Raw genomic sequence first — 18902 nt, forward strand, 5'->3', positions numbered from 1 at the left:
GGAAGAAGAAACTAATATATTATTATAATAATAATTTTTTTTTTAAATTATTATTATTAACATGTTGCTGAATAGATCTTCTAAAATTAGGATATCAAATTTTCTGCAACTAAAAATAATGATCAATTTTTTCGATAATAAAATAATGATCAATTTTTTCTGCAACAGTTCCTTCCACCTACCACTCTCTTGTGATATACACCTTCATCTCCATTTAGCTAGAAGGGCGTAATTAAACTTGTGTATGTCTCTAAGGCCCATACCTCCCTCCTATCGAGGTCTGCATAAGTCCTTCCATCTTACCCAGAAGATTGACTTATTCACTTTCCCCCATCCCTATAAAAATCTCCTTTGAATACTAATGATGCTATTACAAACCGATTTCAGTGCTCTGAAGAGGGATAGGTAGTACAAGGTAATATCAGATATGATAGAGTTAATAAGACATATTCTCCCCGCCATGGATAAGAATCTCCCTTTCCACACACTGAGTCTTGCTTTTAACTTGTTTATAACAAGCTCCCAGAAATGTTTCTTCCTTAGGTTTCCTCCAACTTCAAGACCTTGATACTTAAATGGTACCCCCATCTAAGTACAGTTCAAAGTCTTAGTGTAGCATACTACTGCATTACTTGGCACATTAATGCCAGCTAGTTTTGACTTGTGAAAGTTTAATTGCGGTTTCCTTGGAGGTGCATGCTATGTATGGAGAGTGATAGGTGAGGCATAATCACTTGAGCTAGGTGGAGAGTTGAAGACTAAAGTGTCTATCCTAAAGAGTCAAGACAAGAGTGAGAATTGGCTCAATATTTTGGCAGCAATTTCACTCATTCATTAATCTTGGAAATACATTAACAAAGCACCTCCTTATATAAGATTAGAGGGTCGAATTTGAATAAGAAAAATGGTGGGAATTTTAAATGCAAATGATTTGAATTTTGGCGCCTTTCTGGAGCTCACATGGGAAGTGTGACTAGGTGTGATCCATGTGCTCCAAATAGGTCTAAATGACTAGTCATGGTTAAATTAGGTGTTTCTAGAAACCCTAATTTAACCTAGGTTGATTTTTAGATGCCTAAATTCAACCTAATTACAATTTGAAAAAAATTACAAGTAAAATTCCTATTATACTTTTGACCAGAAAATAAATTCTACTACAATATTTAAACTAGGGCCTTGGCTTCTTTAAACATGTAGAGAAATGTTTCTCTGCCATCAGTAGCAGCATCCCAATCCTCTTGTATCTTCTTGGCCATAGACCTAGTCATGGGTCCTGATCTTCTAGTTGTTGGACTTGTGCTTAGACCTCTTCCATCACTCTCACATACAGATAATGTTGTAGAAAGACACATCAACATTGATGATTTGTCTAAGTTATCCCAGATTTTGAATAGTTGAACGCAAAAGAAAAATAATCAGAACAAAAATAAATTAAAAAAAATGAAAGATCAAATCATATTATAAAATAAAAATATTAAATATATTTATAACAAAAATATAAATATTATACACATTTATAATAAAATAAAAAATTATATATATTAAAAAATTACATTATAAAGCTTATATACATAATTGATTATATATAATATAGTATATAAATTTGATTATATATTATACATAATGGATAATGTATAAATTTTTTATAGTATAATTAATTATAATAATATAATATAATATTAAAATAAAGAATAATAATATAAATATTTATATATTTATAATAATAAAAACTATTATTAATATTAATAATATAAATATTTAAATAATAATATAAAATTAATTTATAAAATAATGATAAAATTATAAATAATAATATTAATTAAAATAATTTTAAAATAATGATAATAAATATAAATTAAAATTATTAAATAATAATATTAATAATAATTTATTTTATTTTATTTTATTTATATCAAATATTTAATAATATCATTAATAATAATAATTATTATTATTATTAAAAACAAAATTGTAATATAATAAAATTAAATATAGTTATTTATTTAAAAAATAATTTTATATCATATTATTAATATATATATATATATATATATAAATAGATTAATTAGTTTTTTTAAATTTAAAAAAGTTGTAATCTTGATCTTTTATTAATTAGAAAAAATAAAATTTCAATCGCATACTCACAAATTTATTATTTTTATGAAAAATTTAATGTTTAATGATAAGAAACCTAAACTCTAAACAATGAAAAAAAAAAGTAATATGGCATTCGTAGGCAAAGACAAAAGTGAGGCTATAAAAGACATTTGTCTATGTGTCTTTCTGCAAGGTGATTTGCAATTGAAGAATGAAAAACATTGTTCACATTAATTCTCCACTCCTCTTCCGCGAACATTCAGTGAATCTAAACAAGAGTACATGAGAAATACTTTTCTTGAAGCAAACATACCCTTGTAAATAAATTCACGATAAAATTCCGTGTTTACATCAAATGAATAATATAGAATAAGAAATACCTATAAACATTATTTTAAAAATTTGAGTTGAAAGTAGAATATTCACGATAAAATTCCGTGTTTACATAAAATGAATAATATAGAATAAGAAATACCTATAAACATTATTTTAAAAATTTATCATAATACACTACAGGAAAATCATGGAATAGAAACTAATTTTAGAGACAAAAAATAATTAGTTGCTATAGTAATTAAATTAGAGACCATTTTAGGGGCTGATAAAAAAAAAGAAAAAAGAAAGACCATTTTAGGGACTAAATAAATTTTTAGTTTATAAATTAATTTATATTATTGTTAAATGATTTCTAAATTGGTATCTAATTAACAACCAAGGTTTTTGTTACCAAATTTAGAATCTAAATAATTGGTAGTTAAAACTTTGGTAGCTAATTAGATACCAATTTAGAAACTATTTAACAATAATAGAAACTAATTTAGAAACCGATTTTCTTTTTAGTTTTTAAAATGGTCTCTAATTTAATTTCTATTGCAAGTAATTATTTTGATATCTAAAAATTGGTTTTTATTTCATGATTTTCTTGTAGTGATATGTAATTTTTTTACTAATAATATATATGTTGAAAGAAGAACCTAATATATTATAATAATAATAATAATTTTTTAAAAATTATTATTATTAACATGTTGCTGAATTTATCTTCTAAAATTAGGATATCAAATTTTCTGCAACTATTTATCGATTTTTTCGATAATAAAATTTGATCAAATTTTTACTATCGTAATTTTGCGACCAATGAAAAATAATCATTAAGTGATTTGTGATTAAATATTTTTATAATAAATTACGTTTAATAATTATTTTGGTCGCAAATGAATGATAATTTTTAACAACCGTTTTGATGTTTTCTAAAACATATTATTTTTAGTGAGAGTTTGAACACATGAGTATCCATTGTAGCAAAATACCCAGTAGCCTGCAATTCATCGTTTGAAGCCACCCTTATCCTTTTCTCGTCCTTCAACTCATTTTTCTTTCAGTAGTCATCTTTTGATTTATGTAAGTAAAGAATCAGATTAGGTCAACACGTATATACATGTACTTAATGCAAGTATTATACGCTAATTAAATTTTGAAAAGCTTCAGCTTAGACTTGAAAAAAATATCTTTATGAAGTAATTAGGGCGTGCTTAAACATGTTCTTTGCATTACCAAAATCCTGTTTAAAGCATATAATGAAGCTGACCTGTTTTCATGATTACTGGGTGTTCAATTAGGTCATCATCATGTAACAAACTTTACATAGGTCAATGTGTTTTTTATTTTAAAAGATCAAAAATTAGGTTTATCAAAAACAAAAAGTTGACTAGTTTAAAGATTAAAGTAACACTGCACCACCCAACAAACTATTTATAGTCATACTTATAATTAAATTACTCAGTGCTGGTTTACTATAGTAAATATTACATTGACTTTATTTTTAGTTTATGTACCAATTCTGACCTATTGATTAGGTCAATGGATTTTAGTTTTTCATACACAGCCTAACCTTAGTATTAACAAAAATTCTTAAATAAAAATCAAATTTAAAAATTAAAATAATTAATTATTATATTAATTATATTAAAAATAATTATAAACCAAAAAAATATTAGTATTTAAAATAATTTTTATATTAATAAAAATTTATAAAGTAGTATCTAATTTGAAAACTTCTAATTGTTTTATATTAATTTTTAATTTTTTAAAATCTAATATAAAATTTAAAATATTAGTAGTTAAATCTTATAACTAATTTAGATATTAATTTAAAAATTATTTTATAATTTTTTATTAGTAATAAAAATTATTTTATATACTAATAATTTTTAATTTTTAAAGTAATTAATTATTTTTTATTTAAATTTAATTATTATTTAATGATTTTTTTTAGTTTAGTTAATGTCTGTGTTTTACTCATTTTCCATATTAACGTTTATTTGAATTGAACAACCCCTTTCTTCAAATTTGCTACATTAATGTTGTTGAAACATCTAAATGCATATGAATAATTAAAGGTTAACTCATTCAACTTCTTATATTTTGATTAGATTTAGAGATCTAAAAGAATGCATATAAATTTGAAACATCTAATAATTGCTAAAGGTATCATTTATGTGTGTATGATTACCGTTACTGAAATGCAGAAGAAGGATGGTATTAATGGAGGAAAAACAATGGAAGAAAAGTAGACTGTTATTGCAGGAAATAATCATTGGCAATGGCGTCTTTACCTTTTTTAATTTTAGTTTTTCTTTTTTTTTTGGTTTGACATTTTAATTTAATGAAGGAAAGAACAAAGCTCATGTCACTTTGTAATAAGCATCGGTTTCTATGGAATCCAGATTCAACGTCACTAATTCTGTATATTTATATTATCAAATTTTTATTTAATTATTTAATTTATCTGATTAGTCGAATTCATATTATTTGAATAGCAGATTAATTTAGACGAGTTATTCAATTTATGTTAGATAATTCTGTTTTAAAAATTATTTTATTTTTAAATAAATAAAATAAGTATATCAAAGTTTTAAAAAGTATTAAATTTATTGTTTTAATAATTAAATTTATCATAAAATATACTTTTATACAAATTTTAGTAAAAAAGTATTACATAAAAAATAAATTTTAAAATATTCTACAAATTTATAAATATTAAAACATCATTTTCCAGAAAAAACAGATACTCACAGTTATAATCATAGTCTAATTATTAATATTTTTTTAACTTTATTTATTTAACATTATGCACTCTTACTATCATTATAATAAAGAAAATCATCAAATCCAAATTATTTTTAAAGATTAAAAGTAATTAATCATTATATATTAATTAAATATTATTTTAAAAATTAAGAATTACTAGTATATAAAATAATTTTTATTATTAATAAAATTTTAAATTAATATTATTAGTTATCAAAGTTTTAATTATCATTTTAGAATGTAAACTTATTAGCTAAAACTATATTCACTTATTAGCTAAAACTATATTAATTAATTAAATATCAATTTAAAAATTAGTTTATAAATTTGATTAATAAAAAAAATATTAATAATTTTTTAATTTTTAAAATAATATTTAATTTGGTCAACATAATGATTAATTGTTTTTTATATTTGATAGTTTTCTTGTAACACTATATGTTTTTAATATATGTTTTTAAATTTAATATTCGACTAGTTTATAATTTACTCATGTCTACTGTCAAATTGTTATTTATTAATATTTATAGTTATAATATATATTAAATAAAATAGTAATTTTAAAAAAATTAACATTTTATACTTTTAAATGAGTAATTTAATCATTAGATTTTTCACAAATCTGTGGTGGCAATATATAAAAATTTGGAGAACTGGTTTTACAAAAAGGTTAACAACACGATGATGCTTAAAGTACCATGAATAGAGTCCTCGGGAAAAAAAAGAAAAAAAAAAGAAAAAAAAAGGAAAAAACGTAACCTAACTCAACAAAAATAGTTAAAAGGAAGCAAAACTTCTATAGAATCCTAGAAGAGGCAACCTGGGATGAGCCAGGCCACTCCAATAATACATTCTTCTTTTTGAATTATTTGCGAAAGAAAAGTACTAGCTATTTTCAACTTCTATAATATGAAAAAATATAAATGATTATCAAACTTTTATTTTTTTGGATTAAAGAAGGACAAAATAGGTTATCTATATCTATGTAAAAATATTTGTTTTTACAATAATTATCTTTAAAATTATACTTCTTTTTTAATTGATTAATGATATAAAAAAGTTTTAGATGATAATGCATAATTTTTAAGCCTCAGAACTATTTTTTTTACTTTGATTACAAATATTAACTATTGGATACACTATTCTTTAAGTAAGAAAAACATTCACAAAATATTAATAATGACATTTTTTTTAATGAAATTGACATGCAAAAATCACATCTGTAATAGAATAAAAAATATACAAATTATTTGACAACTAAACCAAAATTCATGAAACTAAACCATGAAAAAAAAACAGATATCAAATCTATTTCTATTAATGAGACTATCTATAGTCTATATTTAGTAGATTTTTTTCCCACAGAAAGCTGTCCTTTATATAGAAATGTGATAATGAATTAACTGTTTGTTGATTTGAATTTTTGTTTTTAAGATTGCTTCTCTAGTATTCAATTAATTTTTTATTCTTTTGATGTTGTGTAAACTTTTGTTTTTGTATGATTGATTGAGTTTATTTAATTACTGTTTACAATTTTAATATGTCTACTATTTTTATATTAATTATTTCTTTTCAACTTTTTAAATATTTTGTCAACATTAATTTTATGACTAATTTTAATCAAATAAAAACACCACAAAATTTTTCATCACAAATTATATTTTGTATAATGAATATTTCTTCTGAATAACTTGTTTTCATTATTGCACGAAATCAAATCCAAAAGTTAATTTCAAGAAAATTGCTTTATTAATGCCAAGTTTTTACATCCGAAACACAAAATTATGAAAAAAGACAAGTTTTCACCCCTTTTTTACGTTGCAATAAAAGTGAATATTAAAGTTAGAGATCATGAAAAGTATATAGTACCCCCCTGAATTTTAGTTATACTAATATTTTATTATTTAACCTTTAAATGTTCTGTTGCTTTCAACAAAATTTCATTTTTATTGAAAATTTACACTTTAGAGGCAGACAAACATCTGGAAAACAAATAAGAAAGCAAATTAAGATATGCTATAAGAATATAATACTACTACTAATAATAATAATAATAATTATTATTATTATTATTAATATTATTATAACATAAAGGAAAAGCGAAATTGGATTTGAAAAAACAGAAAATTTAATTAAATTCCTGTGTCTTATCAATGACCCCTTTGAATTATCAAAGTGTCAACCATAATCCGGTTAGTCAGTTACTCTTCTCATTCATTCATTCATTCATTTAATGCACTTACTCTCTTCAGCTCCCAATAATATAAATACTGAGAAGTAGCGAACCGTTTTCCATTCATTTTTCTCAACCCTCACACCAAAACAACACACATACACACGCCCTTCAAGAATCTGATGCACACCATAGTTTAGTTTTCATCATTTAACACATATTTTCTAGTTTATACATATATAGTGGAGGCTGAAACAACAACATTTGTGGGATTCTTCAACCATGGCAGATGATCAATTTCAGGCAAGTGGGAACTGGTGGGACACAGCAAGGAACGTCAGATATGAAAGCCGGACGTCACACTCATCTTCCTCTGCCATCACCAACATAGGCAACTTTGGTTGGCAAGCTTCAGATATGGCAGAAATGAAGCCAAGGTCTTCCATGGATTCTTCTTCTGTGGTTTTTCATGACTCACAGAATAAGCTTCAACCCCCAGATTCTACAACTTCCACTGACCCCAACTTGCATATCATGGATCTAGGCCTGTCATCCCAAGCCATGGATTGGAATCAAGCATCTTTGTTGTAAGTGCATGCAATCTGTGTAAAGTAGAACACAATCAAACCAACCCACTAAAAAAGAAGATATTTTCGTCTCTGTTATTTTTTGATAATTTTGGAAAATCAGGTTTTTAACTGAGTCAAATAACATGGTTTGTGATCTATGCAGCAGATATAAAAAAGAAGACTTTTATTCTTGTTATTTCTTTTAAGTTTACAATTTAGCATGATAGAATTGAGTAAATGGTTTATCAATCTTCAAGGGATATTCTTTGCGATCAAAACATATATCTTCAAAGGATATATATGTTGTGACTTTTTGTTATTGTGTTTGTTCGATGGTGATAGACGAGGAGAGAAGGGTACTGAGAATAGTTTCAGATCGATGTTGCAAGAGAATTTGAGCTCATCAAGAACCAATTTTCAGCAAGAAACTGGGGTGGAGTTGTCTCAACAAGTTCAATGGAGGTCAGAGAAGATGTTCTCTGCAGATTCTTCAAGCAATGAGTTCAAGCAAGTGAATAGGGGCTTCTCCTTGGATCAAAGCAAGTTTAGTCCACAATATAGCTCTGGGGACAGCACAGTGACAAGCCAAGGGTTACCCTCTTCTAACTTTCAGATGGATTCCTCAGCCTTGTATGGGACCCCTTCAATATTGCAAGGACTATTGGGACCTGATCACAATAACCAACCCCAACAACAACAACCTTCTTCCTTTGAGAACCGCTCCATAAGTTTTCCATACCCAACAACCTATGGATTAAACTCTAACAATGACCTGGTCCCTTCTTGGTCCAAAGTTCCTCAATTCTTGAGAGGTTCACCTCCAAAACAACCACCCAGTAACCAGTTGCATTTCACTAACAACGCACCCTTTTGGAACGCTTCTGAGGCTGCAAACTTCAAAGATATTCGGGCCAGCTTCTTCCCTTCATTGCAACCCCCGTTCTCTACGCCAAATTTTGAAGTACAGTCCAAGGTACTATTGCTATATACTACTACAAAACATGACAACACAGTCTACAAATATCAATACAAAGTTGTAAAATTTATCGATAGATGTGTATAGATTCTCTCTAGAACCTTATTAATTATGCTATTAGGGTTTAATTGAAGCAGTGCATTGGATGTGGTGTAAAGTTTAGATTTAATTGATATAGCCATGGTTTAATTTGCAGAATATATCTGAAGTTAGGGAGCGTGGTACTGTGGGAAAGAAAAGTGGGAATGAGCCAGCACCCAAAAGGACCCGTAACGAAACACCATCTCCTATGCCAGCTTTTAAGGTACAATAAGTGCAACTAACCTTTTAACAAGAAGGGAAAAAGCTTTAAACTTTTTATCTTTATCTTTATTTCTTTCCTTTGAATCCATAAACACGGATGTGAACCTGTAATTCTACTTTCTTGCCTCTTAGATGAGAAAAGAGAAGATGGGGGACAGAATCACTGCACTCCAACAATTGGTGTCGCCTTTCGGAAAGGTGGGCTTCCAATAAAATTATCTACACCCTATTAAGTGAATGATCATTTCATTTGTGAATTTATGTGATATAATAAGTGCGGATAAGGAAAATAAATTAATGATCATAGCAGTTTTGATAATGCTGGTTTATTATTATTGATAAAAGATTATAAATCTGTTGTATATTCTGTCAGACTGATACAGCCTCAGTGCTCTCTGAAGCCATTGAATACATCAAATTCCTCCACGAACAGGTCACTGTAAGTCCCATAACCCATTCAGATATTCTTATTAAAAAACTACAAATAATGTCAACACTTTCATCTTATAACTATGTTTTTCGTTTTTCTTTTTCTACAGGCCTTAAGTACCCCGTATATGAAAACTGGAGCTCCAATACAGATTCAACAGGTACTGCAATTAAATCTCTTATTTCTTTCTTTCAATCTCTAATTATATAGTGACACCTAGTATTGAACCCTCTTTTTAACTTTAGTTAGAATCCTGATATTTTTAGCATCGTTGTTATAGTTTTTCTTCCCTCATTACAGACCTTCAGTACATGTAAGCACTAAAAATTCCTCAGTTTGCATAAACTTTGTTTAACAGAAGTTAAATTATCTGTATCAATGGTTTATAATAATAATAATATGAACTATTATACTGATATTTAATGTAAATATCTCAAATTTCTATACTAATAACTGGAATAATTATAAACATACATACACTTTATCTTTCTTTTCATTATGCATTTCATCTTTACATCTTTCACCTCTTTTCTTATCTCATCATTTATTATATCTATTATGCTTTTTCTTCTTTTTTGTTCTTACATGTCTTATATCCACTGTAATGTTGAATCATTGATATATGATATGTTTTTGCATAATGCACTCATTGTACAAGACTTTTTTGTCTCTCTCTTCTCTTCAAAATGATTTGATATATATGTTACAAGGAGTGAAAAAAAGGGTAAAGCAGAAATAATGTGAAATAAGCATTACTCTAATTGGAAGAAAAAGGAAAGCGATAGGGAAGGGCGAGTAAGATGCAGATTTGATTCTGAGGCACTGATGCTGATAACCTTTTTCCAAATTTGGCAAATTATAATGCTTTTGGCTTTTGATGCAGAATTCTGGTAAATGTAAGGAAACTGAGGGTCCAAAGCAGGATCTTAGAAGCCGAGGGCTATGCTTGGTGCCTGTTTCGAGCACATTTCCAGTGACTCATGAAACCACAGTGGATTTTTGGACGCCAACATTCGGAGGGGCTTCCAGATAACAATAATAATAAGGGTAAAATGTGTTTTAAGTCTTAAATATTTTGATCAAAATTGTTTTAGTCGGTATTTTTGAAAGAATGAATCTGGTGTTTGTGTTTTTATAATTGATGAATTTCATCTTGTTTGTGAAACCTATGGTAGCAAGAGAGGGATGAAATTCAGCAATTATAAAAGTTACAAAGAACCAAATTTTGATGGAAATTAAAGAAGTTAAAACACATTTTGCCCTAATAATTATAATAATAGATGGATGGAGAGTTGGGACACGGAAGCAATATCCTGCAAGTAGGTAGCTAGGACATGCATGTACCTTGTCACACACCTGGCCAAGTTGGGAATGATATGATGAAAGAAAAGAGAAACAAGAAAGAGGACACTGAAGGCCACATAAATATGTAAAGGTAGTTAGTTCTGCTGGAGTGTGGAAAAGATGTATAAAAAAGAAGCGGGGGAAAATGTGTTTGAAAGAGAAAGAAAGGGAAATGACCCTTCAAAAGATAGCCATTGTTGGACCAACTACATTCAGAATTATGCAGTGTTTGGGAAATATTGGGACCATTGGGAGCAGAATAAGTTGTTGTAATAATTGAAGAATTGTGCTTAGAAAAGTGGGATTAATTTATAAGCATGACAAAAATGCTGATCAATATATACAAAATTCTTATTACTTCCAAGACTAAACAAGAGGGAGAAATTGTTGTTAACAGAGATAAAGGAGCTTTATTATTTCTTGTTGCTATATTGTGAATAGAGCTGGCACTAGCCACCTTTAACTCAAGAGAAAAGGAATTTAATTGAGAGAATCATTGAAGTATAGAACAGAAGAGTGAGTGAAGGGATGCGTCATTTGATTGGAAACCTCACTTTTTATTTGTTTATGTCTTTGGAATAAGTAAGTGGAAGTCAGAAGGTGTCCCACACTCCCCCTTTTATAGGGTTTTTAATTTTTTTCCAAATCAAATGTTTATTTTTCAGAAAGATTAATTAGATATTTATGTGTTGAAGATGCTTTTTCACATGCTTTTGTGCTTTATACCGAATGGCCACATAGATGGCCTTCCATTGGAAGTATGTGTAGAAAGAAGAGGAAATTCATAAATATTTATATCCTCTTCGGACTTCTGGATTAGGACTTATAGGACCTCATTTTGAATGCACTTTGTGCCTGTCATTATCTACTTCTTCTTTCTACCAAAAATCAACAAGACCCCGCAAAATTTCAAAATCAACGTACATATAAATCAATATTTATATGTACCTTAGGTTTAAAGAGAAAGGACACTTTCTACTTAGAATCACCCCTATAGCTTAGTTCATTAGGGCTCTTTCCATTATATATATATGTACACATCCCTATAACTAAAATTAATTTAAACACACATCTTAACTAATTTTATTGAAATCAACCATGTCTAACTTTCAACCAAAACATGAACTTAGTTTAGCTCATCTATCATAGTATGGTTGGTCCAGTGCACTTTTTTACTTATAAAGTTACAGATAACCCAGTGTTATTCTTCTTCCTTTTCTTGTATTATATTTGAAAAAAAAACAAAGAGTCATACCAAGAACAGTGACAAAACAGCAGAAAGAAGAGAATAAGATACCATTGTCTTGAGATTTAAAATCTGCATGATTGGTATATCAACTTTTGTTAGGGTTTTGCAGCTATTGGCCAGAGATTTATTTCAAACGGTTTTATTCTGGTCCAGGTGGATGGTGCCCTTCTGCTTAGAACTACATAACTAAATCTTACTTCCTACCTTCTCTAGCAAGATCTGAACATACACTGTGCAAAGATGGAGCATCATAGCATTTTAATCATTATCATGTTAAACTAATTAAGATAGTATTAGCCTATATCATGCAACTCCACACTATATTTTATAAGCCTTAATTACTTTCAACAAAATTTGTCTCCATCAAGAAACTGTATGTGATTCATTTGCTGCTTCTTTTTTATATCAGCTTTGAAAACCATAGCCGTGATTTATTTCCCAGATAACAGGCCAGTAGGATAATAGTTTTATCAAAATTTAGTTAGTTAGATAAATATTGTTGACAGTATTCTTTAGTTAAAATTAATAAATTGTTTATTTTATCTCCATAAATCATTGATTTCAACTTAGTAATAAATTTATTTTGTCACGGTTATATTATGTACTTTCTCTGGTTTTAAGCAAGTCTTACAAAAAAAACATATAATTACAAACTAATTGCATAAATTTTCGTATATTTTTATGATATTATATTCTATTTTTATTTGACGGTATATTTTATTTTTATTGTAAGAATTGTTTTAATTTGAAATGTTACTTATAACTTTGTTTGATTAAGAAAATCATTACCTGTATAGTATTCCAATGAAGGAATAACAGAAATAATTTTTTGACAGTATAATATTTTGGCACCTTTTTCTTTCTTTAACTGATAACAAAATTCGTTTAATTGTTTATAGTAGTATATGTCGCATAATTCTATAACATGATTGCTAATAAACGAAAGTCATTGATACCAAAGTTTGTATATAGATACAAAAGGGAAGGAATATAATCATCAAATTCTTTTAGTGTATGTATATAAATATCAAAACTATCTAAGGATTCAAAAATTTCTCACTCTTTATGGCATATAAAAATTGTTACGTTGGTTTTGAAAATTGTGGAAGCAAAGATGATGAGAAGAGTGAGGTTGAGGAGGTTAATTATGAACATATTGCATGATATAAGACTGCATAATATAACATGAGTTGTATATAAAGATTCCATTTCCAAGTTTGTCTTCTGCGCGTCATGTGTAAATGTCAGGTTTGTTCATCATGCTTGAAAATGACCGTGTCATCGGAATCCAAAAAATGAAGTTGCTGCTGAAATTCATGAGTGTGGCTAGCTCAGCTAGTTGAGAAAAGATATGAGGGCAGGCACTTTTTGTCATGAAATGATGGAACAAGATGCTGCAAAGCCAGAATTAGAAACCCGTTGATGCATACTAATGATAGGAAGGGAAAAAGAACATTAGAGCAAAGTGGACCAAAACCAAAACACCAAAAATATCTCTGTATCACATGACACTGCTTTTCTTTCACAACAAAGAGAAAGGACCACCACTGTTCTTCTCTCATCGGAATATTTCTTTCCATTCGTCACTCATCATTTTTTTTTCTGTATGCACTGTCCTATCAGTAATCACCTATTTTATGTATTATATATTTCAGAGTTAAGAAATCAACGAAAATGAAAAAGAAACTGAAAGAATTAGTGGGGAATGGGATAAGATGCCAATTTACACGTCGTAATCTGGTCAAATCGCTTTCAACAAAGAATTTAAGAAGGCTAATTTATCTTTAAAGTTTAATATAATCCAAACAGACAAGATATCTATTGTAGTGTGTTATACTCTGGCATAGATAAAGATATCAAACGAACAAAAAGAACTTTTTTTCACGTGAATTTAAGAAAAATATATAGAGTACTTCCAAATTTTATTATAAAATTTTTCTGATTTCTTGGCACGAACAGATTTTTGTTGTAGTCATAGATTCATATTAATTTCTTCAAGGTTGATGATGTGGAAGAGAATAATAATAAAACCAATTGTGAACTCAAACTAGTCGTTGCAATATTTATGTGCTTAATGTGGTAATACAAAAGATGCAAACAAATAGTGCTTAGCCTAACACGAAAGAACAAGACTGACAAACTTTCATCATTCAACAAATTCCAACATCCACTGCAACATGCAACACGCGTACAAATCATTTCCTTTACGACAATGAGAAGAAACAAAAAATTACTTGCAAGCACAGAAAAATAAAGCTCAATATATTTCAAGACTAAAAAATGGGTGATGATTTTCAAGCAATACTTTGGTATGGTTTAACAATAGTAGTAGTATGTCTACATATGAAGGCACTATTAAGCAGCTTGCTTGAGCTTCTTTGTGATGGCTGCGATGTACTTCCCTTGATGGAATGCTTGCTCCAACTCAAGCTCACTTGGCTGTCTTGAGCCGTCACCGGCGAAAGTTCCGGCACCATATGGACTTCCACCTTTCACTTTCTCCATCTCAAACATGCCCGCACCGAACGTATAACCGATTGGAACGAATATCATTCCATGATGAACCAGCTGAGTGATAGCAGTGAGCCTGTCATGGATTCAACAAGCTTCAACATGTTAGTATCTGATTCATCTTGGTAATGGATTAGGAAACCAAGGGTTAAGAGGGTGCATACGCTGTAGTCTCTTGGCCTCCACCTTGCGAACCGGTGCTGTAGAAGATTCCAGCAGGTTTTCCTGCAAGCTGTTGTGCTCTCCATAGACCTCCAGTAGCATCTAGAAAGGCTTTAAACTGAGCAGCCATCATTCCAAACCTTGTTGGGAAGCCGAACACGAAGCCGTCAGCCTCAGAGAGTTCATCTGGGGTAATGATTGGTACATCGCTCTTGGGTGGTGCACTCATCTTACCAAGCACCTCCTTGGGCAGTGTCTCAGGTACCTGTTCACAGTTTCATCAGAGACAGCAAGTTCTGTTAAAACATTTTTCTTTTTATAATCTTCACTACAGAAAAAAATCAGCAAGAAAGAATTTGGGGGCAGAGTTTTGTTCCAAGAGACTGCAGAGAATACAAAAGTTAATCACATAAGAATTATTTGCAAACTGAAGGAATAAGATCCTCCTGCTATATTGAAACAACAATGGAACCATAGCACTAGAAGAGACAATTAATAAAGATAATTATCTGAAAGTACATGGAAGACAGAGTATATGGTGACAATGGAGGAATTTAGACAACAGAAAGTCTGAAGCTACCCATGATCCTGTTTGGACAAACTCATTCATATGCACTTGTAGGAAAAACTGATTTAACTTTTAGTTTTTACTTATAAGAGAAACTTATTTATTTCTTCTTATTACTTTTGTTATATAAATGTTTGAGAAGAAGTTTATTCAAAAAACAAGTGCTTATTTTCTTCATGTAGCAGTTCAAAGGCAAGCACAATAATGTTGAATTGAAAACCAAAAGTATCAAAATAACGGAGCAATAGGTGATACACAAGTAATTTTTTTTTATTTCTTAATCCGCTGATTTGTTCCACAGAGGAATGAGCCTTAACTCTGGAACTGATGTTGCTCTCCATTTGTAATTTCACGCTATGCAGGTGAAAGTAACAGTGCAATAGGTTATTTATTTTTACTGCATTTATTTTCTCTAAAGAGGATTGAGCCTTAGCTCTGGAGCTGATGTTGCTCCCTATTTGTAATTTCATGCCATGACACAATGGAATGCACAGGAAATGTAAATTATGAAACATAAAAACATGCCTGCCATAATTTTGCTTCAACACCTTCCACAGAAGAAGCACCTTTCTTTATTTCTTCTGCCAGTTTCTCAACATGTCCATACATGGAATAGTATCTGTCAAAGCAAGAGAACTATATTGTAATTAAAGCTACCAGAAATATGTTCAATAATTCAATTCATTAATGGAATAGAATTCTTGTGGACAATAAATAACAAAGCAACTGAGCATCAACAAACATGTGGCAAGGAGCATAAACACAAAAGGTTATAATGACCAATATAATATAATATTTATATAAAAACAAGACTGCATAAGATTAAAGGAAATATTGCTACTTTTCCAATCATTTCAGATGGATCTTATGCAAGAATAAATAGCGCAGTAGTCAACATCCAAACATCCATTCCTCAATTACTTGTAGAAATTTCATGTGTAATCTAAGGTTTCCAATTTTCACCAGCAATCAAACACTTCAATTTTGGTTCTCTAGAAAATACAGCCTACTTCTGTTTTTTATTAACATGGAAACAAAAACCCCATATCCTTAGTTGACCAAGTAGTCAAGATTGATTCAATTTAGAAACTGTTGCAATGGAAGTTCCTTATCATCAAGGCTTGCATTGTTGCACATGCAGCAGGAACTTGTGACATGAATTCCACTCATGCCTGTGGAAATTGAACTCAAAAAAGTAATTAGGAAGGTCACTGAGAAATTATAAAACGTAGAAAAGACAACAGCACCTTCAATGAAAACATCACGGTGAACCAAATCATGGATCGAAAGTCCAACCACGAGAACCAGAACACATCATGGCGAAGCCTCTTAAGAAGTTAGAACAGGGTCCAAATGATTGTACAGCAGAGAGAAAATTATGATCCTCACTCAACATTGAAAACATTAGAGAATCACAATGCACTAGAGACAGGCTATTAAACATTAACGAGTACATATTCTCGCAAGAAGTGAAATCCGTTGATCTGAAAATCAATTGCTTCTTACTTTCCTTCTGTTCCATTTCCTTCATTTTAAATTATGTGGCAATTTCACCAGTTGGCATAAACAAATATTTAGAAGAGCCAAAAGCACATCTTATGGAGAGTTCTGTAGATGTAGATGTTGGGTATTCATGAACAGGTTTATGCATGTATGTTCATAAATAACTATTGCTTTAGTATTACTTGTGACACCAATTAACTATTGGTTTATACTTCAGGATTTCAATGAGAGATCTCAAAATCCATACTAATCAATTATTCACTTTGATTCATTCGCTCAATTTTACAAAGTTGCCTACAAATGAAAATAACAAATTTGATACTGCCTTCAAATTAGAAAATTTGAGATGTTCAGTGTTCACACATATTGCCACTGTACGAACAAAATCTTGTCTGATGTGATTTTTATTGAGTATCACAAGAGAAAAACTATATCATCATCAACAAAAAGCTCTCTATTGTTTGCACAATAAATTAAAAAGAATACAGAAAAACTGAATTTTTTTCTTCTAACAAATCAACTGAGATGCAGAAATCGCACGAATGCTTCAACGGATTGCCATTCTTCGTCATACTAAAAGAAAAGAAATATTTACAATTTTTTAACTCAACCATAAAAGTAAATCATCAATTCTTCAACAGCAATCTAAATAAAAACAACATCATTTTATATTCTTCTCTTTGAGGGTGATCAGTGCAGTCTATACACATCTTATTTCCATTGTTCAACATTCTTTTTATCAGTAAATTTCAAAATACATAATCAGATAAATGAAAACAAGGAAATACAGTTTTTCTGCAGAGTACGATTCTGATTACCACCAAACAAAATGCTCAACAATTCAAACAACAAAAGCATAAAGAGAACGAACTCACAAAAGGGATTCCGTGACACCAACGCCATTCTGCCAACAACCCCAAAACTAAGCAATCAAACCAAAACAAACCAATTCCCATCACATAGCACATAGACCACGCTCAAAACAACAATGCATCAGATCGAAGAAAGCTGTGACATCCCCAGATCTTCAATGGGCATTCAAAAGGCCCAAAATTTAAGAACTCCGTTGGAGAGGTGAAGAAAACCCAGAAAACAATCTCATCTTGATCATCATAAATGACAAAACAAGGGACCCAAAAAAACAACACTAACGACAACGACAGTACAAACTCAGATATTAACGAAGAAGATAAACAAAAGGTTAAGATAAATTAAAAATCGTTATTATAAAAGAAAAGAGTGTAAAGGGGCATACACAATATAAACTTTGACAGCCATTGAAGTCTTGCAAGGTCTCCGAGTGTCTTTCTCTGTGATTAGCTAAACAAGAACACTAAAGTTGACGATAGAAAATGCAAAGGGAGCACTATATATAAATATTATATATATATTTATGTATATGATAAGATGATGCGTACTTACTTACACATTGGATTGATTAGCTTGGGAGCATAATAATAAATTTTAATTAGTGGGTAATTTTGTTGATTTGCTTTATGGCTTTGCCTTTTTGTACGTTTGGTAGGTGAAATGACACCGTTGTCTACAACATGATTAATGATGATAGGATGGTGTCACGCACATCATCATCACCATCATCATCATGGTTTTCGTGAACTAATGCAGTTCCTCTAGAAGCTGTCAAATTTTTAACTTTTATTACGTCATTTGTCATTAAGTAAACAAAATAATCTTCATAGTATTTTCTTTTTTCTTTTTATCTTCTTTTATCCCATTTTTCCCCCTGCTTTTTTTCTTCTAAATTACTATCACTGATAACGAATCAGGAGATTATATGATGATTAAAGAATTGTTCTTTTCATTTAAATTCAAAATTAATATATCAACTCAAATAGTTACACTCAAATTAGTTTTCTTATCCGTCTCTCAATAAATATATACATGATAAAATACATATAACAATACT

General features: G+C 29.4%; 2 protein-coding genes across 5 annotated transcripts; one reads left to right on the forward strand and one right to left on the reverse strand.

Moving 5' to 3' along the window:
- The first annotated feature begins 7356 nt into the window (after nucleotides 1-7356).
- Nucleotides 7357-11398, forward strand: LOC137835339 (transcription factor bHLH123-like). Its single transcript, XM_068643809.1, has 7 exons — nucleotides 7357-7947; nucleotides 8272-8902; nucleotides 9102-9209; nucleotides 9341-9406; nucleotides 9582-9647; nucleotides 9748-9798; nucleotides 10522-11398. Exons 1-7 carry the CDS (start codon nucleotides 7643-7645, stop codon nucleotides 10669-10671), a joined length of 1377 nt encoding a protein of 458 aa, XP_068499910.1. The 5' UTR covers nucleotides 7357-7642; the 3' UTR covers nucleotides 10672-11398.
- A 2963-nt stretch (nucleotides 11399-14361) lies between these two features.
- On the reverse strand, nucleotides 14362-18489 carry LOC137835340 (NAD(P)H dehydrogenase (quinone) FQR1). 4 transcript variants are annotated; one of them, XM_068643813.1, is made up of 5 exons: nucleotides 17851-18174; nucleotides 16720-16800; nucleotides 15998-16091; nucleotides 14907-15169; nucleotides 14362-14818 (listed from the first exon to the last, which is right to left on the reverse strand). In XM_068643813.1, the coding sequence occupies exons 3-5, from the start codon at nucleotides 16079-16081 to the stop codon at nucleotides 14587-14589; spliced, it is 579 nt and encodes a 192-aa protein (XP_068499914.1). In that variant the 5' UTR covers nucleotides 16082-16091; nucleotides 16720-16800; nucleotides 17851-18174; the 3' UTR covers nucleotides 14362-14586. The 4 variants fall into 4 exon arrangements, with proteins under 4 accessions (XP_068499914.1, XP_068499912.1, XP_068499913.1 ...); XM_068643811.1 differs by lacking the exons at nucleotides 16720-16800; nucleotides 17851-18174 and adding an exon at nucleotides 18231-18489; XM_068643812.1 differs by lacking the exon at nucleotides 16720-16800 and having other exon boundaries at nucleotides 17851-18170.
- Between the last annotated feature and the right edge of the window lie 413 nt (nucleotides 18490-18902).

This window comes from Phaseolus vulgaris, chromosome 5 (assembly GCF_000499845.2).
Source record: "Phaseolus vulgaris cultivar G19833 chromosome 5, P. vulgaris v2.0, whole genome shotgun sequence".
NCBI lineage: Eukaryota > Viridiplantae > Streptophyta > Magnoliopsida > Fabales > Fabaceae > Phaseolus > Phaseolus vulgaris.